Source organism: Thunnus albacares, chromosome 3 (assembly GCF_914725855.1).
Source record: "Thunnus albacares chromosome 3, fThuAlb1.1, whole genome shotgun sequence".
NCBI lineage: Eukaryota > Metazoa > Chordata > Actinopteri > Scombriformes > Scombridae > Thunnus > Thunnus albacares.
Genome location: NC_058108.1, coordinates 18,696,233 through 18,719,522, shown reverse-complemented (window position 1 = coordinate 18,719,522; position 23,290 = coordinate 18,696,233). Strand labels below are relative to the sequence as shown.

The window sequence follows — 23,290 nt, the reverse complement described above, 5'->3', positions numbered from 1 at the left end:
ACAACACTGACAAGAAAAATGCACGGGAATATATGTGTGCCTATACATTTTGAATTTCATTTCAATTAGCTACATCAATGTGCATGTGTGTCAGTTCTCTAATACAAAGTAAAATGACCTACAGATAACTACTAAAGGTCAATGTCATATGAACAACTGAGTGGTATTTATTTCTTGTGACTTCCCTAAAGAATCCTATCTACTGTTTTTAAGCATACTGGCTGCTCACCTTTTCCCTCGACACAGTCACAAAGTGAGAGCATCACTGGGATATAAATGAAAATGTCACTCACATTTTTGGTCACCTGACAAGGGCTCAAATGTAATCATCTGACCCCTGACAGATACTATGAAGGGCAGGGCTCTCCTGTTGCAGGGAGAGAGGAGTGTGTGTGTGTGTGTGTGTGTGTGTGTGTGTGTGTGTGTGTGTGTGTGTGTGTGTGTGTGTGTGTGTGTGTGTGTGTGTAATATCACAGCCCTGAATAGTCAGGCTTCCCTCTGGATAAACAAAATAAAACTCATGGTGCCCATGACAACAAATAGTAGAGCTATGGGTGGCTGCCACTCCCTCTCTGCCAACCAATTACAGCCCAGCATATAAATAGTTGTTATTAAAATGCTTCCAAATTAAAAAAGGCCAACAACAATGTGACAGTAGGAAACATGAAGAACACACAAACACACACATACACGCACACACCCACACACACAAACACAGTCACGTAGCTACTCTCTGTCTCCTCCGTTAAGCTACCTTGTGACTACTGTAAATCATATTGATATCACAGGGCAGGGGGGTGTAATGAGCCCTGGAAGTTATTTTGCACCCTCCCCACTCCCTGCCGCTGAGTGGAATGTGGGTGAGGGTGGGTGTGAGGGGTAAGAACAGCTGTCAGAGGGATGTAGATCCTTCAAATACAATTGAGATTGGAGGGAAGAAAGGGTGTGGTGGTGGGAAGTGGAAGGGAAGTAATTGTAGATCAGAGGGTGATTATGATGTTGGAAGCGGGGGTTGGCAGGTTAGGGTATGTGCTGACCTAACTCATTTGTATGGATGCCATCATGACACAGCAGAGTGAAGGTTAGATTTAGCAGATCTGAGAGGCAGACTTTGACCTACTGCTGTGACAGCAGCATTTATTGTATTTGTTGTGTGTTGGCTGGAGTGTGGGAAATAATTTGACTATTCAACAGCAGATTTAAGAAAAAAAATCACTGATTTGCCAATTCTGGGCCAGATGTGGTCATCTTTAATATGCAGAACACAGTCAAAAATGTGGGACATTTGCAAATAAAGAACTGCTGTAGAATGGACATGATAGATATTTTTGTTTCAAATAAGACTAAAATTAGATTTTGTTGAATAAAACAGCTTTCCTTGACTGAAATGTTACGGACAAAAACTAGACTAAAACTTATAACAACAACACAGAAACACACTGAATAAAAAATAAATGTTATGTCACAGGACTGAGACAGAATCTAAATATAAACTGGCTGTCAATATTAACACTGATGCAAACTGAAAGCAGAAAATACACAGCTAATGAAAACAGTGTAAATCCTTCAACTTTGTTGAAATGGTTTGGACTGCAATCAGTTAATATAGTTTGATACTATACATATAGTATTCTGGCACATAAACAAGAGTTTTGAACCATATATTGCAACTCCATGAGGTCAATAATAAAAAAAGCTAGACTGTAAGACACTCAGCAGTCATATTCAGTTTCCAAAGGTAGCGCAAGAATGACAACGCACATCACACACAAGAGCACAAAGAGAAATGTCATTAGGCACCAGATGCTACAGCAGAAGTAACATCTGTGGAGGCTGGTAAGAAGTTTCCTTACCTGGTTACAGGTGCTTATGTCAACTCCATTTTTCAGGAACTCAAGGACTTTATCAATGTTCCCTGATCTGGCAGCCCGCAGGAAACTGGTGTTGCTGTCCGACTAGAAAGATAAAGACAAATTGAAGCCAATATTAGAGACCGTAATACATGCTTTTTGTTTGTTTGTTTGTTTGTTTAGTTTTTAATGGTAAAGGTGGTGTATTTTTTAGATGTAGAAATTTAATAGTTTGGGTTGATTCAGAACATATCAAGGTTAGAGTGTATTCATTATGCAGCTATAAGCAATAGCTTTTTTAACAAACACATATACAAAAACTAACAATATTAAAAGTTTGGTTTTAATAACCTCTCTTTTTTACAGTCTAGTCATTAATTTTATTTGAGCGTTTTTGTCTTGGTTCTATTTACCTACACATCCAAATAAAAAAATTAAAATTATTAAAAAAAACTAGATGTAGCATGTTATTGCTGTGCATCATGGGAGTTTATTTGTTTATTTGGGGTGGCTGTGGCTCAGAGTTAGAGAGGGTCGTCCACTAATCAGAAGATCTGCCGTTCAATCCCTGGCTCCTCCAGTCCGCATGTCTAAGTGTCCTTGGGCAAAATACTGAACCCCAAATTGCTCTATGAATGTATGTGTGAATGGATGAATATGAACATGCAGTGTAAAGCACATTGAGTGGTCAGAAAACTACAAAGGTGCACAATACAAGTGCAGTCCATTTACCATTTACCATGATAGATTGGCTAATATAGAGGGTTCAGAGTGTTTTATGGGAACTAGACTTTCTTCTTGTATCAATAGCTTGTCTGAGTGGGCCAGTCTAAATTTAAACACCAGACATTCAGACTGCACAAACAGCTGCCAAACACACACAGACACACACATAAACACTTTTAAGATGGCAAATAAATGTAGCTCTGTGTTTTGCTGAATTTATGTGCATGTACATATTGATTTTTTTATAAATTCACACATAAGTCCTCCAAAAATGTTGACCTAGTTATTTCTGAGAATGTAAGAGAAGAACCACATATCCACGGGGGCCTCTTCCTCTGACCTGGATTCAGTATCAACTGTAAACACTCCTCAACCTGAGTCCTCCTCACCATTTTACTGTAACATAACTCACAACTGTATGTAGTATAAATAGCTCTCTAAAAGGGTATAAGAGCTTAAAGGCCAACTGATATTTGATGTTATTTTGAGGCCAATACCTATACTGATATTTGAGGGTCTGAAAATAATTTAATGACTGAATATTCCTTCATTACACAAACATTTCAATGATCCCTAATGTTAATTATTAAAACGTTGTGACAAGGATATACAGTATATAAAGATATTTCACAGCTGAACAATACGCTTTACTTTCAAAGCTGACACTAACAGTAAAGTAAGATCACAGTAAATTGTGAAGATCACTGAAAATGAAATTACTCTAAATAATGACAATAAATAAAAACACAAATGCAACAGTAAAGAATTTACCTGCCAACATACACTGATACCAATTCTGTAATAAGTAATATCAATGAATAATAATGCTTTTTAAGTCTGCTGATACATTTAGTGCTGAAACATATAATAACTGGCAATTATTTTTTGGATTACGAGATTATTCATTTAGTCTACGAAAATATCAGACAATAGTGAAAAATTCCCTTAAGCTCAAGATGATGTCATCAAATTGCTTGTTTTGTTGGAACAACACACAAAGAATATAAGATATTTAATATCAAATTACACAAAGCAAAGCAACAAATCAATTCAGCGATTAATTGACTAATCCTTTCAGATCCAGAAATATTACCGGTAGTAAGTCCTCTCCTTGTAGACATCTAATATTTCACCAGAATATTAATAAACATTTACACAGATATTACTTCACAGATTTTATGGAGCATCTATTGTGCTAAATGAATGCCACTCTACTTTTGCAAAAGACTACTGGATGTTGTGATTTGAAAATTGAGTGTTGACAAGGTTTTAACTTCTTTTTAGTGGGGTTAAGACAGAAACGTGCCAGTCAGATACTGCTGGGCGTTAACTCATGAAGTCAGCAGAATCAAACTCCTCGTTGCATGTCTGGGATCTAGCCACACCCCTGTGTAGGGTCAAGGGTCAAACCCCTGACATGAGACGTCACAACACACACACACACACACACACAAATACGCCAGGAGCAACATGTTGAATACAACATACTTTTGAAGCTTGCAGCATAAGTAACAGAAAATATGAAAGTCTTTATAACAGCAGAACCGCATCTCTCTCACTGCTTCTTACCAATGAATCAACAAGTTCAGGTCCAGAGTCAACAACCCTGTAGTAGTCAGTGTGTTCGTTTAAATCGTTGTCGCTCCCAGTGGCCTTTAAAGCTTTATCTGATCCACAGGCCTTACATGATGCTGCGTTACCCATGGTTACAATCCAAATCAGTTAAGAATTTCCTCAATATATCTGAAAACTGTGGCCTTAAGTGTCTTCACTCACTTTGGCGCTGTACTGTATGGCGTGCCAAAGTCCAATCCTTGTAGTTTCTCACTTTGCTTCCTTCGGTAAAAGCCTCTCAAGTCTACTTTCCTGACGTTCATCTGCATCAATAAATCCCACAATCCATTAAATCTGTCCACGTCTTCTGTTCAAACTTGATGAACAAGCCAAATCTCATGCACTTACTTCACTATTGCCATCACTCTCTCACCCTCTCTGTGCCTTTCATATCCTGCCCAACTAAAACTCCTCAGCCTTGGATACCTCTGGCTCTGTCTTAGTGTGTGAGCTGCGCCTAGCCAAGGCCCAGTCCTGCCTACTCTTCCTCTTTCTCTCCTCTCTCTCTGTAGGATAACAACTGCAGTCATAAACTCTTTAACCCTTACTGTCTCTCCCACCTTAGCTATTTTTATCTTTCCAGACCCTCTTCCTCAACCAACCCCTTGCTGTGCATGCCCAGAGTGGGGTGCATGACAGCTGGGTTTAAGTCCAACTCGAGACCGCATGGCCTACATTGCTCTCTAGGAACGCTGAGGGTCATAACGTAGAGCGTGGAAGTTGAGCCTGATCAAGGTACAGTACTCAGGTCAAATTTCAGTAACTTACAGTCTCACACAGAACCTGTTTATCATTAAAGTTTTCTGAACTGTGTCTACATGTCAGACATGTAGACACAGTTCAGAAAACTTTAATGTTTTACCCATGTGCTTGGGATTTCTTCTGAACACATGCTTTTATGGCCATGATCGCAAAACATTCCATATACTGGATCATACTTTGGATAATGTGTTTATATGGCTCTTCAGATTCTGATCACAAATGTACAAAACATAATCAACAATATAATACAGAATATAGTCAGTATTCTAGTATGCTGTCATCACCCTTTCACAACTATCATATTTCAAATGATTTAAAATATGACCTTGTAGTGGAAATTGTTAAAGACATTACAAATTAAATAGAGTCAGGGCAGAAACTAATGATTATTTTCATGATTGATTAACCAATTAGTCTTTTAAGTCTATGAAATGTTGAAAAATAGTGAATTGCATTCACAATTTCTTAGAGGCCACAGAGATTTTTTTTAACCAAAATACATAATAAGATTGCTGAGATTTAAGAAGACAATTACCTCAACTGTTAAAAAAAATATACAAAGACAACTCTTTGCTTTACATGATCCATATATGTGCTCGACTGACAATTTTACACCTGAGTGTGGTATCACATGCTTAGAAAGACATTATCAATGTGCACGTATGTGTATGTATATGTGTGTGTGTATGAGTGTCTGTCTATGTCCATCGCTTTTGACTGCCTTTCCACTTGTCTGTCTGCTACTCTGTGTGTCTCGTTCATCTCTCTGCTAAGAAAGCTGCACAAAGAAAGATTGGATTGATTGAGAACCAGCTGTAATCTGTTTATCTGTACAGGATTTGTGTAGATTGACCTGCATGTTCTGTAATATAGTGTACTGGATTATACACTGTACTCTGTCCAAGTCTATGCTTACACTGGAAGAAAATCAAAACTCTAATCAGTATCATAAAAATCCCATTAGCAGCTTGGCTTATGTGTACATTAGGCCACTTACGGTGATTTTTCAACTCTGTGCTGGCCTGTATAAAAAGAACAAGTATACACACACACTACTGCCTTGATGAGGACAAATGTCAAACACAATATTGATCCTAATAAAGTAACCTGAGGTGTGTGGCAGTATCTCTCTAAGACTTACTACTATTTATCTACTCACATAAATTTAGAATATATGATTGGCATGCTTTTTTGGTATTCATGTTACATTATGGCCATGGAAAATGCTTTTGATTGGCTGGCAGACGATACATTAGGACACTTCAACAGTTCGATCAACATTCTAAATCAGTGCTTAAGGTAGCAAGTATCGCTCAAAACAAAGTGTATACTGACAACAAGTCAAGCTTTAAAAATACCTTTTTTTCTTAGAAGTGATAATGCACTGTGTTCCAATATAAGAAAATAATGTACTTGACCAAAGAAATTTCCGTCTTTCATTCTTTCTCCATGAAGTTGTTGTACATTATTCAGCAACTAACATATTCTTTTATTTCAGATATTACCAGAAGGTTCCATACAATGCCTGATACCACTGGTATGTGACCTCTCTCTGAGCATGACCCTTTCACACATCTGTCATCTATTCCACCACCATCCATCTCCCTCACACTACATGATAAACCATCTGAGTGGACAGCAGGACAGCAGCCACAGCACATTGCACGGTCAATCACATCCACATCTGTGCTATTCCCATAACCCTCACTCACACACAATGTCCTAACACCCACACATACCGTATATTCTTAAAAGGAAATATCGAGAGGTGAATCAGCCTTTGTACAATATGTTGATGACATTGTAATGGGAATGAGCAAGATACCTGACAAAGTTGTGGAAATTCAGTGAGTCCATGTGGACAGAGTATTATGTGTGTTTTACCTGCCGCTTTCGCTCAGCTCTCTCACGCTGCCGTCTCCTCCTCTCCCTGGCTTTCTGTAGCGCCCTGTACTCTGGATGTTGTTCAAGCTCACGAGCTTTCTTCAGGTGGGCAGCAGCATGAGCCATGACTTCACTTTCCTAGCTCTACCTGTCTCCAAAAATTGTTTTACTAGGTGAAAAGGTTTCAATCACATCCCTGCCTGACATACACTTAGTGCATACAGTATACACTTAACCTCTGCAGATGCCAAAAAAGTGTTTTTCAAGTGTTTTTTAAAGTAATTAACCCTCATGTGCTAGATACTAAAAGTCACTTGAAAAAAAGTAATTTTCCAGGAAAGTTTCTGGTACTTTTGTAAATGATAAAAAATAAATCCACCGCAACATAAAAACATGACAAAATAAGAAAAGAACAAATCCTATAGTGTGATGGCTCCAAAAATCTCCAAACTGACACAAACAAATGTTGACTATTTTTGTCCTTCTACTCTTCTTTTCTTCTTTTTTCTTCTCTTCAGTCCTCTTTCTCTTCTTAAAAGAAATATTAGGAGGTAAAACAGCCTTTGCCTCTCCAAATCAAGCTAGGAGACAGCTAATGGATGTTCTCATTTTCACACAAAACACACACACAGGTCCACACATCCATATATGCAAATTGAAAATGAAACAGAAACATGAGAGAGGGATATAACAACTGAAAAGGGTTGGTGAATGGTAAGACCCATCCATTCACTCATTACTTATCCCCTACACACACACACACGAGAAATGACCCTGTCCAGATGTACATGAAAAAACTCCATGTGAACAGATGTGGCTACAGAATGTGTTTGTGTGTGCATGTGCGTGTATGTGAGCTACAGTCACAGGAAAGTGTTTAGTGTGTAAGGGGTTTAGCAAGGCTGCATGCCAACAGCCAACCTACTGCTACAGCTGCAGCTACTCTCTACCACTGTGTTGAAAAAATACACTCTATCCTCAGGAAGAGAGGGACACATGAGGAGAAGGAAAGGTTAATGGGCAAAGAGGGGAGATGGAGCGATAGGGTGGATCAGAAGGGGGAAGCAGGAGAAAACATGGAAAATAAGGTGAACACTGAAGGAACTCTGTGTACAATTTTCTGATGGTGGCAATCAGTGGTCAAATCCCAGGGATACTGACATAAATGGGCTAATACTGTACACTGCACCAACTTTCATGACAGAGGAGTAAAGTGCAGAACTGCAATTGAACTTTCATATACTGTATAAATAATGTGCACAGATTCAACTATAACCATAATTCAACCATTGAGTTAGTTAGTTAACAATGTCATGCAACTGTCTGGGTTTGTCTAGGATTGAACATATTTCCTTTTTTTTTTGGTTGCTTTCCATCTTCCTCTGTTCACTGCTCAAATTAAGTAGTTTATCTTCTAAAAATCCCTCATAGCGTCTTGAAGATATTAGAGGATTTGTGCAATTACATGACCACACAAGCGGGGACTACAAAGACACAGATGGTCTTCTTGTATCTCATAGTTAACCCCTGATTGTAAGCTCCCCATCTGGTGATGAAAAGAACAGATCATAGGTCACAATGAGTGTGCTGACATTTGACAGTAATCTTGAGAAATAAAGGATGAAGAAAAGCAAGGTATTATTGAGGTTAAAGAGGATATACTGTAAATAAAAGACAGATGACGAAATAAATTAAAATAATAAATGATTAACATGAAGAATGGCCCACAGAATGGAACAGGAAGAAGAGAGGAGAGAGGAAGAAAAGCAGAATGAGCTTGAGTATAGACTGTCCTTCTGTGAGCCAGCAGAAAAGATGGAACACACTACATGGTCCAGAAGGGGGGGGGGGGGCAGTGAGCAGCAGGCAGACAACAATGGCTGACGATCACCTGCAAGTTACAGGCTTCCCCTTGAAGGGGGGGGGGGGGGGGGGGTTGGTCTGAATCTCAACCGCACTGCACCCTCAGTGCTGGTGGTTGATGGAATATGATGTGAAAGCTCGTGCGTCTGTGTGTGTAGGTGTGTTTGTGTTTCTGTGTATGTGTGTGTCTACACCACCAGCAGATGGGTGACGAGGTCTCTCTGTCAATGCAGTTTGTGACCGCCCCAGAGCCTGTTGTTTTGATCCTGTGGATTGTGTGTACTGTTGGTGCTTTGTGTGTCTTACATGTCCTTGGCTGGGTGGAGCCGAATTACCATTGAGTTAACTGAGAACACTTGGCCAGTGTTCCTCAGTTGCTTAAGCTTGCCAGCCCAGACACTAGTGTGTTGGTCACTTCACCAAAGTCAGGATGTTACTTTTGCCTTGCTTTGTTTTGTTTTAACAGTGACAACATGCACTTCATATCAGCCACTGAATTCACTCACTCTCATATACCAGTGATCCTGACTTTCACATGCCATTGCAGTTATTATTGTCATTTACTTTAATAAATTTCAATTTGCTACTGCTTGCAAGTTTGGCGTGCATCTCCCTCTTTTGTTGTGGCTTGCGAGCCAGTCATAACAACTGAGAAACTAACAACTTGTTAGTTTCTACTGAGTAAATTTAGTCTAGTCGCATGCTTTGTTTGCATGAGAGCATGTGCCATTTCAGTTTGATTGGCTGTGCGTGGGAAAAGCCTTTGATAGGGACATTGGGCTCTCATGCGAAAGTGACATCATGTGTGAGGGATTCACCCTTGTGACGGTTACATAGATAGCCTTATATAGTAAATTTGTTGTGCTCTGGGAGATGTACTTTGAGTTTAGAAATTTTGTGGATTTTCGCTGAGGCACAGGAAGGTAAGTGCTGATCCACCTGTCTGTGCTTTATCTGTAGGAGTGGTTCCCCTCGTAGGTTAAGCAGCATCTCCCCTTTGGGTTTTATCAGGGGTTTGGTAGTGCTAGGGTATGGCGGTTAGAGCTTCTTTTTCCCCTTTTCCTTAAATTTGCTTGGGAGCACTTCTGTGGCTGTGGGGGAGCTGCTGGTTTTCTGGTCGCCTCTCTGTCCAGTGGGCTTTGAGTGTGTAAATATCCACCACTATGCCTCATGAAGATTAGGGGGGGGTATGTAGCTAGATTTTTGGTTAGGCAGTCATCTTGCAAGGAAGCTCTGTTTTGAGGCTGCTTATTCCTCTTGTGTGCACTGGTGGGTTTAAACACTGCATTCCTTTGTTCTCCTGTGTGGTTACAAATATTGGTAAACTATGGAGGAAATTATGAGAGCATTTGTAGAGGCACCATCGGAAAGATTTTTGGATCAGTGCATAAAGGATCAGCTGGTTAAGATAGCTGACTATTGCAATGTTGATGTTGGTGATAAAAGAGCTAAAGAGACAGTGAAGGCCAATTTCAAAGCGAATTTGAAGATGAAATTGAAGATGAAAGTGTTGGGCTCTGTTCAAAGCGGGACCCTGGAAAGGTCTGTTTATGATTTGAATCTGATTCCCAGATTTAATGAGGGAGATTCGGAAACTTTCTTCTCAATGTTTGAATGGCTAGGTGATGCACAGGGGTGGCCTGATTCCACTGCAATGTGATGTTGCAATGTATATTAATCAGCAGGGCTTAAGAGGCTTATTCTTCTTTGAGTAACAGTGATTGTTTGAAGTATGGTTTAGTGAAGTCTGCTGTTCTCAAAGCATATGAGCTGGTGCCTGAAGCATATTGCCCACGACTTAGGAGTTGGAAAAGAGGCAATAAGTGGCATTTGGAGTTTGCTCATGATTTGTCCACTCATTTTGATTGTTCGTGTACTGCAGCTGAGGTTACTCTCATGAGGCTCTGCATGATCGCAACGTCTATTTGTGAGCAGAAGGTTAAGACAGCAGCTGAAGCCACTGCTTTGGCAGATGACTATGTTTTGACGCACAGTGCGGAGTGTTCTAGTGCTCACAGATACAGGGAAAATTCCTCAGCCATGGGTGTGTGGTCTGGTCGTCCAGTACAGTTTGGGCTTGAGCAGAGAAACAAATGTAGTGCTTGTTCTTTTAAATCAAGGACTAAGCAGGCTGGAGCTAGTGTTAACCCCAAGCCAGCAATGTTTGTTGTGCCTATTTCTGAGCAGGTGTCTGAGCTTTCAGCTTGTGAGTTGAAACCACAGATATCTAGCCCAGAGCTGAAGTCTTACTTACCTGTCATCACTGAAGGTTTTGTGTCTCTGGTATAGACTGATGAGAAAGTGCACGCAAAGATATTGCATGACACTGGTGCTTTTGATTCATTCATTTTAGCATCAGCCTTACCATTTTCAGATGAGACATACATGGGTTCTTTTTTGCTTGGAATAGGGTTAAAGGTTCTGCATGTACCTCTGCATAACATGATCTGTTTCAGGGCGAGATGGCAGTCAGTGTGTGGCCAGTTCTGCCCATGGATAATGTTACAGTGATCTTGGGTAATGGTATAGCACGGAGTCGGTTGTGGGCTGATGATGTACCTCCTGTTATTGTGGCTCCAGTGCCCCTGGTTAGCAGTAAGCCTGACAAAAGTGAAACAGAGTTTCTTGATGTGTGCTCACAGTCAGATGGAATAAATTCTACTGAAAATGATGACACTCTACAGCAGCATGATGTGACATGTCTTGATGTTCCTTGGTCTGTTTCTGACAGTGAGCTGGTGAAGAAGCAGCGTGCTGACATGTCTCTGAAAGATCTGATGGAGAGGATTCTTCCTTGTGGTGAGGTGAAAAATTATGCTCAGTGTTATTTCCTCCAGAATGATGTGCTGATGAGAAAGTGGGTGCCTCAGTGGGAGTATTTTGTTGGCGAACCTGTTTACCAAGTTGTTGTGCCTTCTAGGTTCTGTAGTATGGTGTTGCTGATTTCCCACGATGAGTCTGGCCACTCAGGTGTGAAGAAGACGTATGACCGCATCCTGGGGTCTTTCTTTTGGCCCTGAAAAGAGATGTTTCTGCTAACAGAGACTGGGCAGAGGGTTTGCCCTGGCTGTTGCTGGCTGCAAGGGAGATTGTCCAGGAGTGCACAGGGTTCAGCCCCAACAACCTTGTGTTTGGCCATACTGTGCGGGGTCCCTTGGCAGGACAATTGGAAAGAGGCAAAACCACCACAAACCCTTGCTGAATATGTCAGCGGCTTTAGGTATAGACTTCATAAAGCCAAGGAGATGGCTAAGAACAAGTTGGCATCTGCACAGGGGAATATGAAAAAACTTAATGATCGCCAGGTTGAGAATCATGTTTTTCTCCCAGGAGATCAGGTGCTTGCTCTGTTACCCATTGTGACCTCAGGCAAAATTTTCTGGTCCATATTCAGTTGTGAAGAAGATTTCAGATCAGAACTACGTGATTGCTACTCCCAATGACACTCACGGGTTTTGTTCAGACTTCCATAAAGCCAATAATGACACAAAACTGGACTCTTTTCCACTTCTCCGTGTGGAAGACTGTATTGACCAAGTGGGGTCAGCTTGATTTGTCAGCAAGTCTGACCTGCTGGAAGGCTACTGGCAGGTTGCTGTGTTCATTACGCCCATGGGATTGTATTCTTATAGTGTGATGCCCTTTGGTTTGTGGAATGTGCCAGCAACCTTTCAACACCTGATGAACTGGGTTGTTGTGAGATCTGTAAGGTTGCTTGGTGTATCTGGATGATGTGGTCATCTACTCTGATGATTGGGATATTCATCTTGACCACACTGAGAAGTTGTTTGACCTCTTGGCTCATGCCAATTTGACTGTTAACCTTGCCAAGTGCGAGTTTGCGAAGGCAACAGTTTCTTATTTGGGCCATGTGGCAGGGAATGGCAGAGTGTGTCCTGTGCATGCAAAGGTTCAGACTATTGATGACTATGCTCACTAAGAAGGAGCTCATGCGTTTTTTTGGCCTATAGGTTATTATCAGTGTTGTTGTAGGAATTTTTCCATGGTAGTTGCGCCCCTCACTGATTTGTTGAAAGCTAAGGCCAAATATGTGTGGCCCTCAGAGTGTCAGAAGGCTTTTAAGAGTGTTAAAGCCCTTATTTGTAATGCTCCTGTTTTGGCTGGGAGAAACTGTTCAAACTTGAAGTAAATGCAAGTTATGTGGGCGCAAGGGCAGTGTTGTTACAGCCTGATGATTTAGGAGTGGATAAGCCAGTTTTTGTTTGTTTTTTTTAAATTAATTTAATAAACATCAGCTGAACTATTCAGTAATTGAAAAGGAAACACTAGCATTGATTTTGGCTTTGCAACATTTCTGTGTGTATGTTAGCTCTATGGCTGTGTTGTTCTTCACAGATCACAACCCTTTACACATTCTCAGGTCTCTCCAGTGTCCTAACCAAAGGCTCATTCGCTGGGCTCTGCTGCTTTACTTCTATAACCTGGACCTTCTCCACATCAATGGATGGGATAATATGGTGGTGGACACATTGTCTCGGGCTCCCTGTGAATAATGTCCTTTAGTGTGTATTTATTTTGCTCTCTGTTTGTTCCATTTTCCTGTAGGCTCTCTCTTTCCTCCTAAATCAGCTTCCGGGATCCAGTTGCTGAGCATGGGGTGGGGGGGATTAAAAGGTTACTATGGAACATAAGCAGTTAGGTGTTTTTCATTTTTTTGCATTATATACTTTGATATTTTGTATTGTAGTTTATACTTTGTTGCTCCATTTAAGGATATATTAGTTATATTGGAGAGAGAGGGTGGATCGGTTGTTTGGGTTTACTTTAATATATCTCAGTTTGCTACTGCTAAGTTTGGCATGCATCTCCCTCTTTTGTTGTGGCTCGCAAGCTGGTCATATCAAGCTAATGCTGGGAGTTTGAAATTTGAGCACCAGGAACAGGGACACAATCTGACATCTCTATTTCTGTTCACACATTTTACTTGAGGTTTTCACAGGGTCAGTCAACAACATCAGCAACATCTCTTTCTACTACTAATCATGAGTGAGACAGATCTGCTGAGTCATTCCACACTGTAATGCTGTCTACAATGTTGCATTCAGCCTGAGTACTTCATTCACTTCCATGATAACTGTGCTGTTGAGGGAATACACATTTCTGTGAATGTGATCTGCTCCTCCAGCACTCTCTACTGGTGAAACAGAGAATAAGACATTTTTGTGAAGGGAACAGCAAAGGATCTTTGGTTTACACAAAAAAATCCTCAGATCTACTTGCCTTTTAAAATATATGCATATTGTGCAGCTTAGCATTCTTCCTTCTTTTGAATGGTTTAATTATGTGAATATGAAAATCAAGTGTAAAACACAAAGAAAACCCTCCCCCATGACATACAGTACACTGTACAATCCAGGCAAATCAAAACTTCTGACAGTGACAACTGCCTGACTTCTTATGTTTCAGATTTAACAGACAAAATCTTTAAGCTTATTGATCAGCATGTTAGCTGATCCTGAAATAGTGTTTTTACATTAACATCGGTGTGTGTGTGTGTGTACGTGTGCACATTATGTCTTTATTAAAACTATTAACTTTTCAGTTTCAATGTCTGTGCATCAGCAAGGGCTGATCAATGACTTTTATCGATCCCCTCCATCACTCATGTAAGTAAATGAGGATTAGCAGAATGCATTATAAACTAAAAAACACTGTAAGTGTGTGTGTCCATTTAAGAGTCAGATTACATAGGGGGGGGGGCCCAAAGTGAGCTGATGTGAGCTCTTGTTTCTATTGGTTTAGCTGATCTCCTACATGGGGAGGGATAAATGGTCTGTATAGATCAAAGGCTTTTATATGGCCCATCAGGACTCTAGACCGATCCAGGAGATGCAGAGACCATGTTGCAGGTGCCTGTTCATGTGTTTCAAATTGAGAGTATGTGTATACAGGTTTGATTGTGTACATATTCTTTTATATCCTACTAATATGAACTTAAATCTCTAAAACTACTGGCTACATGGAAAGTAGGAATAGTGTCCTTTAGCTTTTTAACATGGGGGGTGATATCTTATTACTGGTATTAATGTTTTTGGGTTTTTTTGCTGTTGTTTCTGTGCTTGTTTTGGATGTTGCTGCCACTGCTGCTGTTGTTGTTGTTTATGATTTGTCTGACTGCTAATGGAGGTACAGTGCTCACTAGTGGAGTGTCCAGCAGCATATAATGCTTCTAAGATTTTAATGGAGGGAGGATGTTTCTGTTTTGAGACAACTCATTTAGACTTCTAGAAGCCAATACATTTTTCATGACAACAATTTCCAACCCCACCCTACCGCTCCTCACCGGGAAATGCTAATTTTCATTAGTGCTTACATTTGTTTGGTTTAAGTGATGCTTTATGTTAACCTGATAAATGTGCAAATGTGTGAGACACTTACTGAAAACTCTTCCTGTGCAGCAATACAGCAGAGGGCTTAATTTACTTGTACTTGACTAATGACCACTGCGCTAGAGGAAGATACAGATTTAAGGCTTTCCAATTTTCATATATTTTCCAACTTCAATAATCCCAACATATCTGCACATTACATTTCTTTCAACCGAAAGTTCAGACAGTTAATTTAACTTCTTCTACTGTGGGCTGAATTATAATTACAGAGGTGTTTAAAAGAGGTTTAAAAGAATAGTTTCCATGAAGTCACGGTGCCTGGAACTAAATAGTTTCAGTACATATACTCCCCCGTAAAATCCCAACATTAACATTTCAGTTTATGCATGGAATAAAAAAAATGAGATAAGGTGTTATTTTTTCACTTTAGAAGTGCTGGTAGGTGTATTTTTGAGCTTAGGCTGGAGCCAGACAAGATGTTTCCTCCCGTTTCCAGTTTTTATGTTAATGACCTACTGGCTCCAGCTCCATATTTAACAGAAAGAGTGATACTGATCATCTCATCTAACTCTCAGCAAAAAAAAGTGAATAAACACTTTTTTTTTTAATCAAGCTGTTCCTTTAAAGAGATGTATAATTTGTTTTGTCATGTCTTGTGCCTATTTTCAGTCTTTTGCCATTTGTAACCAATATACTTCCTTTTACTTTATTGAATTATTACATAAAGACAACACATCAAGGAACCTGACAGAACATTTTTGTACAATCTATGCTCAAGACAAGAGCAGGAGGTCTGCAGTGCCCACAGTGAAGCTCAGAATATGCACACTGACACACAGCTCACCCTTTCCCTTCAGGATATTGATTCTTAACTGCAGCTGAACCCCGCACCGCATGACTGTAACATGAGAAAATCAACACTGCCTTATTCTGCAAGACGTTTCTCACTGTGTGTTGTCATTGAAAATTCTAAAAGGTAAAACATCAAAAATATAATAATAATACACAGTAACTTTACTGTTTTCCTATAGTAAAGTGGACTACTTTACTGCAGGAATGAGATATGTGACAAACCTGCGGGCTTCATACATCTACCAACAAGCTCTACACACAACATAAGAAATACATAAGAACAGAAGATTTCATTTCTTTTCAAAAACAACAGATTTGACACCTGACAAGTAGATAGTGCTCCACATGGACTGGTGTAAATATTGGTAATGACTAAACTGATAGTCTATACATTATGTCTGCTTTGCTTGTATTCACGTAACAGAGTGAACAAAATCCAGAGTAAAGACAGTAATGGATTGGCTCACAGATATGATTTAAATGTCAAGTCATTTTTCAGCCTCTTTTTCATGCTTACGAAAGGTCAAAGCCATAGAGTCCGCAAAGTGCATGCAGTCTCTATTTCCCTGTTTCTCACAAAACAAAATCACACAGAGTCAAATTTAATACAAAGTGGATGAGACAGGCTGCTAAGAATCCAGACCAGACCACACCCAAATACAGTGAGTGATGACACGGAGACGGGGCTGGGTGGGCGGCTGAAATAAGAAGAGAGGGAATAGAGAGACACTGTAGATGGGACACATAACCTTGATATAGGCAGATGATACGCCCCAAGAGAGAGACAAATGGAGGGAGAGAAAATCAAGAAGACCACACCCTGTTTTAAATGAAGCACATCTACACATCGACGCATGTACACCCACAAAACAAAACATTTGATTTGAGACTTTGGCTGATTTACCAGTATCACCCTCCATACGTTCTTCGGTGTTACACAGTAAACAACCGTCCCCACTTCCACAGACAGACAAGCAGCAGTCCTACAGGCACAGCGGTCACATTAACTGATTGCTTGCAGCTACATAAGGCTACACAGCCTCCAACATCTTTTTTCAGAGTGAAGTACAATCAGTCTAAAATAATGTAAACGGTCAGAAATGCAGTGTAAGCAACTGATTACATCCATAAATTCATTATTCACTTCCCACAACTGGACGTCAGGTTTATGAGGTGTTATATCTAAAAGCTCTCAGTGAAATGCAAAGCCTGCAACCATAACCAATATCTACCGCTAGTATGTGATACAGGAGGGTTGGTATTATACCCACTCCCTTGAAAATGGCTGTCATACAAATTTACGGCTTTTTTCTCTTTGAAGTGCAGCCCAAGTCCCTTGGGTAGGCATGACGTCAGCTTGCCATTCCTGTTAATGAGATGAAAGAGCGGCGGAAGCATTGAGCACACTGGAAAATAAACTGACATATTCCGTCGAGGCTGCCATCCCACAGCAGATGCTGTAATCGATGAGAAATATCAATATTCCTGCTATCAAAGTGGACTTTTGAGATTGTGGAGAAAGAAGCGATGTAGTGGACCAATAGGGCAGATTTTCAGGATCTGGCAGAGGTGCATACAGGGTGTGATTTCAGAGCAGTGCAACATAGAGTAACTCAGCTGCCCTTTGAGAGATTAAGTGGCTAAATCAGTTACTGTATTATTGAGCAGGAAATGTAGGAAAAAGTTAAAAAAAAAACAACAGTGGTTTTACACTTACACAATTTTGCCAAAAGACCTCAAATAGAGTTTTTACATCGCATTGTGTCTGGATATGAAACAAAACTGAATCATCTAAAAAAATCAGACACTGCAAACATAGAAGCAAATGGTCTGAAGTGTCATTTGTAATCTGACTATTCTTCATCTCCAGACCACACAGAGAGCTACAGCCCTCGAATGTTGCATGCATTTGCACAGGAAAACACAGTTTTTGCTTCACCTCTCTGACCAAATTGTTCTTGTGCTAAATTTGCTAAAAAGAATGTATTTCCATCTGACGGCTGATCTCATCCAGCATCAGACGATGAAGGGTACTGAAGCATAAACTGATTTCACCTCCAAGTTGAATGTATAATGAATAATGAAGCGTGTGACCTAAAATGTACTGCAGCACGCAGTCCTACCAGGATTGCTGAGTGATGCTGTCAGACACAGAGAGAATGGGAAAGAATAATAATATAACACCGTGAGAGAGAGAAAATGACTAAGAGAATAAAACAGATGTGAGCACAAGTATAAACATTCAATTAGCAGTCTTATTTTTAGTAGTTCTGTTTTGGGCTATAACCAAACATGATAAATTGGTGCACAGAAAGACCTAATTGGTACATAATAAAAGTAACACAAATCACAAATGTAGAAATAATGTGGGTTTAAGAAAATTATCTAACAACTGCAGCCTTTGGATTCAGCAGCTTCAGGAATTCTAACTTTTGTTAAAGCATCTTCCTCAGCAAGTGAAAAAAGCAGTCCGGTGTTTTGCTGGCATATATGCGCGTTTGTGCGCGAATGTATGTGTGTGTGTCTATGTGCAGCACTATTAGCTGTGCTGCTCTCAACAACACAGTGAAAAGCTTTGATGTGTTTTCCTGTGAGAAATCTGTCACTTACTCAACTCAAACATGATGAGAGAGACAGTGGAGAGAGAGGGGGAGAGGAGGAAGGTTAAGGAGATGAAGAGAGTGAGAAGGAGGAGAGAGAGAGCATATTTACATGAAGGTGCTTGAGCCAAGCTTCTGAGAAGTCCATTGATCACCGACCACGCCCTCCTCTGTCTCTCTTTCTGTTTCTGTCTAACGGGAAATACAGTTATAAGGCCATAATGAATAATTAACATCTAAATGTTTCCCACTGCCCCCAGTCCAAAAAACACCTGGCCTCTTTGGATCATTACTGGCATCTTTTTTTCCTTGAGGATGTGTCTCAATAGTTTTGCTTGTATTCCTCATATCCTGCAGCTGGGACCAGTTAATATACTGTATGGTCAAATTACTAGCCCATCTGAACAACATGATGCTCCTCTAAGCACAGTTTTCACTTCTTGTCCTTGTATGTGCTCTTTTGATGAACAACCTTCGGACCGAACAAGAAAAGCATGATGATGATGACGATGACAAACTATGACTCATCAAGTCATCCTATCTCTGCCCTTGAAACATTCATCAGAAGAAGACAAGCCAGTGTAAGACGGTGTCGGATATAACTACGCCACCCCAACTGGTTATGAGGTACCATGACAGCCAAGAAGGCCAGTCCAGAATACAGCGTGTCAGGATGCCATTTGTACCCAAATATAGACATGCTGATGCTCCATATGGATTCTGGATCCCTCACAACCCTATCACTGTTACACAGTATGGACACTCATACATAAAACCCATAGATAACATCATATGACTGTTGCATGTTGCGTCAGAGCTGGCCGACAAAGTGGCTCCTTGGTATTTGGAAGGCTGAGTATCATGCCTTATATGGCCACACTTTGAGGTGAATTTACCCAAGTGATATATTTCTGGGCCAATTCTTCAAGTCAGTGCTGCAGTGGACATAGTTCAGAACCACAGAGAGAAGATAACACTTGTGCTTAACAGTAAGTCAAGTCGCAATGCTTTCTAACTGCCTGTACAAACAATCGTTAGTCTAGTCCTTTACAGTATCCCCTCTTCAGTTCGAATTCTCAATTCATCATGGGGGTGTTTTGCTAAATGCTTTTTATGCTTGTAGGCCTCATAACTTTGTGTATCTTCTTGGATTGTGTCCTTTCAGTTCAGTATTTGTTATTTATGAATGTACTTTTTAACAATTCCACATATGTTTTTTTTTTTTTTTTTTAAGTCTATAACCTTTTGTTGTTTTAAGCTTTGTGGTTAACATTGTTTTATCTTTCCTTCCTATCAAGCTGTGTGTGTTGATCTGGGAGGTGAGCTGCTGCATACAATTAGTCTTCCAGGGATAAATAAAGTTGTATGGAATTGAATTGAGCTGAATTAAATTATTTGATTAGTCAATAAGATAAAATTGTAATGATTAGTCAAAAATGTCATTGAAAAAATTGAAAATTTTGTATATGTTTTTGCATGTTGGTTAGAAGAAGTTTGAAAAATGCCCATCATAATTTTACATACCCAAAGGTGATGCATTCCACTTGCTTGTTTAATCCAACCAACAGTCTAAAAGCCAAAGATATTAAATTTATGGTCATGTATCAGAAGTCCTCCTCTAATTGATCAACTTATCGATTCAGCACTACAATCTATAATCCCACTATGGGAAGTCATGATAGGCATCAACAGATTCATCAGTAAAATAAATAAATGATAAATCAATAGTAATTAATAGCAGCCCTTGGTAACTTTATATCTGATGGTGCATAAATCTACATTAATGTGCATAGCACGGCAGCACTGAATGTCCGCTTAAAGTAGGCTATATCAAAAACAAAGACTGCACACTAACAACAAATGTCCATCAGTGGGTTTGGTTTTGATAAAAATACTTTTTAACACTTTATGGCATTAACATAATCAACTAACAATCAAGTGTTTGTCATCATGTTGATGGTACATAGAGAGTGGGACAGTGTCATTGACAGACATATCTTGCTGAATCATGCCTACAGAAACTACAACACACAACAATGCAGAAGTGAGCATGTATTTCACAGCCAACGATGATTCACTCTTAATGGCATCTGTTCTAATGCTGGTAGCTGTCAGCAGGGGTACTAGAGTGGTTGACTTGCGGTCATTCACAGATCTGTGTGTAAGCACTTAAAACGAGGCAACCGCTCTAACTGCTCAAGTAAATACAGCTATATAATTCTGTATGTGTGTGTATGTACACTCTATATGACTACACCCACAGAGACCCAATTTGCCAAAAATCCCTATCTGGATTCATGCGATGGAAGACAGCTGTGGCCATGTATATGTGTGTGTGTAAGTGTGTGTGGATGTGCGTTTTTGTTATCTCTTTGGGAGCTTTTCCGGTATAAACACTGACCTTGTCGGAACCAGTAGCCCTCATGGGGACCAAAGCCTGGTCCTAATGAGGCAAAATGTAATTTCTGGGATCCCGGTTAAGGTTAGATGTAAGATGTAAGATGTGAATTGAGGTTAGGTTAAAGTTTGGGTTTGTGTTTGGGTTAGGGTGTCCACAATGAATGGAAGTCAATGCAATGTCCTAACAAGGATAGCTGCGCAAACTTGTGTGTGTGTGTGGCTGTAGCTGTTCAGAGGTAATGTAATGAAAGCCATGGCTCCATTAGGACTCCTTTTCTGCAGAATCCCATCATACCACTCCGAGTGGAAAAAGAGAGATAGATAGATAGGCAGGCAGACACAGAGAGGCATAAGAGACACAGACAGAGGGGCAGAAAAGAGGGAGATGAAAATGTCAAAGGCTGCAGTGAAATCTGACCTCTTGGCGCATCAGGACCTCAGTGTAGGGGTCAGTGAGGAGGAGTGTGGGGCAGACCAAAGGGAGGGAGGGAAGGGGGTGTTTTGGAGGGAAATGAGAGATGAACAGGAGTGACGGCACAAGGCAGTGAGAGAAAGAAGGAAATATAGATGGCAAGCTGAAAAGAAAGTGGAGAGGGAATGGGGTGCAGTTACAGTATGTGGAGCTATAAAATGAGCAAGGCAATTATGGGATCATACAGTAAGCTTGAAAAAGGGATCTTCCTACATAGTGCTGGGTAAGAAATAGGTCATGTCATCTTGTCTTAAACACAAGTATTCTCTAGATATAAAACCAGAACATGCCAAACATGGATATTTTTGCTTAGAGGTAAACAGATTTATCATCAGTCTCCAAAGACCTCTGTATCTTCTGCAGGATTGTATTCATATTTTTGAAAGCTAATATCTAATGGTAATTATTTCCACAACTGAAGCCCAGAGATTTCACTTATCATCAGACTGCAGTAGCCACAAAATCTAGTCCTGAATTGATCTCTGCAGACTGAGCTCTAAGTATCCGCTATTCAACCACAGGAAAGTGGACTGGCACCGACAGAGGGGAGACAAATTATGACGCAGTCTCTGTATTGTTCAGACAGAAGAGAAAGCAGACTGCGGGAAACAATAGCTCAACACCAGCCCAGAGCAGGGTGGCATGTAAATGCCCAGTGACACAGGTTCAGTGAGCCTGAGACATGGACATACAGCCACTTGGCTAGGAAGAAACTATTTTTTTGCAGAACAATCACACGAGAGACAGGCAGTATTTTTAGATCTGCAAGTAAGAGCTTCACATCACAGTGTCTTTTTGTCATTTTCTCTTTTTGTCTCACAATGGAGTTCTGCGCCATCTGCTATTACTGTGCTGAGCACTATATACTGACATTCTTTAGATTTATTCCACTTAAGGTTTTCTTACCTGTCTGTTCATATGCAACATCTCTTCTCATTTTCTCTGTCACAGAGACAAACAGCTTAAAGTTCGTTTGCAGAGATTTTGACGTATCCAATGCTGCAACTTCTGTGGCAACCTTAAAAAAGGGAGTTGTAGGGAATTTTGCTTGTGGTGGTCAAAGACTGGAAAATGCCATTTGAAAAACTTTGTTTCTGAAAAGACACTTGCTGTTGAGTTCTGCAAATAAAACCAAACCTATGACTCTAGGGCTGTATACCGCTACACTCTGACTAGAATTGTACCTTCCAGAGTACACTTCATACACTTTCTTGCAAGTCAGTTTTTCTTCCCCTACCATTTGTGCCTTCAAAAGCACAATTTTGAATGTACTCTCCTGTTATTCAATTTTTACGAGGAATCAATGTGACATGAATGGGAGGTGATGAACCCAGAGACTTCTCACCTAACTCTGTGGCTCTATGCAACTTTCTGGCATCTTAGTTCATTGCTGTGGTTACAGCACACACATTTACTTCAGCCTCACTGCTCTCTTCATCTGATAAACCCACTGTAAGCTACAGTCCCAGCATTAAACAGCAGACAGAAAAAATAGCCAATAACTGATAAAGAAAGTCAAATTTCTAGCAGTTTTTTTTTTTTACCAAGACAGAGCTAAAGTGAATATTGGACTTACATGCAGCAGCACTTTCTCATTCAAGTGAATGGAAAGGTGTGTCCAAAATTTTGACTGGGACTGTTTGTCAAGGGGGCCAAAAATATGACTCTAAATGAATGCAAATGCTACTCTGTGTCTGCAAGATTTGAAAAAAGGCAAATGTTTGCTAACATGTTAGCCAAAAAAAACTTGATATGGTTATGTGGAATTTTTCTGCTTAAAGTGCCACCTGCCCAAAAAAATGCTGCGTTTTTTTAATGATGCTTTAGTACCACTCTTGGCCTGGTGAGGGTGTAAACAAAAGGGAAAAAGTACAGGCAGACCAACAGTAGGAGCCACCGGCGCCACAACAAGGACAT

The 23,290-nt window shown here is 40.2% G+C and overlaps 1 protein-coding gene across 4 annotated transcripts in view; it reads right to left on the bottom strand.

Moving 5' to 3' along the window:
- ank2a (ankyrin 2a, neuronal) overlaps positions 1-23,290 on the bottom strand; it is a 118,096-nt gene that overhangs the window by 91,815 nt on the left and 2,991 nt on the right. For all 4 annotated transcript variants that reach the window (XM_044346787.1, XM_044346788.1, XM_044346789.1 and 1 more), the window contains exon 2: positions 1,854-1,955. In XM_044346787.1, coding sequence (XP_044202722.1) covers positions 1,854-1,955 — 102 coding nt within the window. The remainder of the gene's footprint in view (positions 1-1,853; positions 1,956-23,290) is intronic.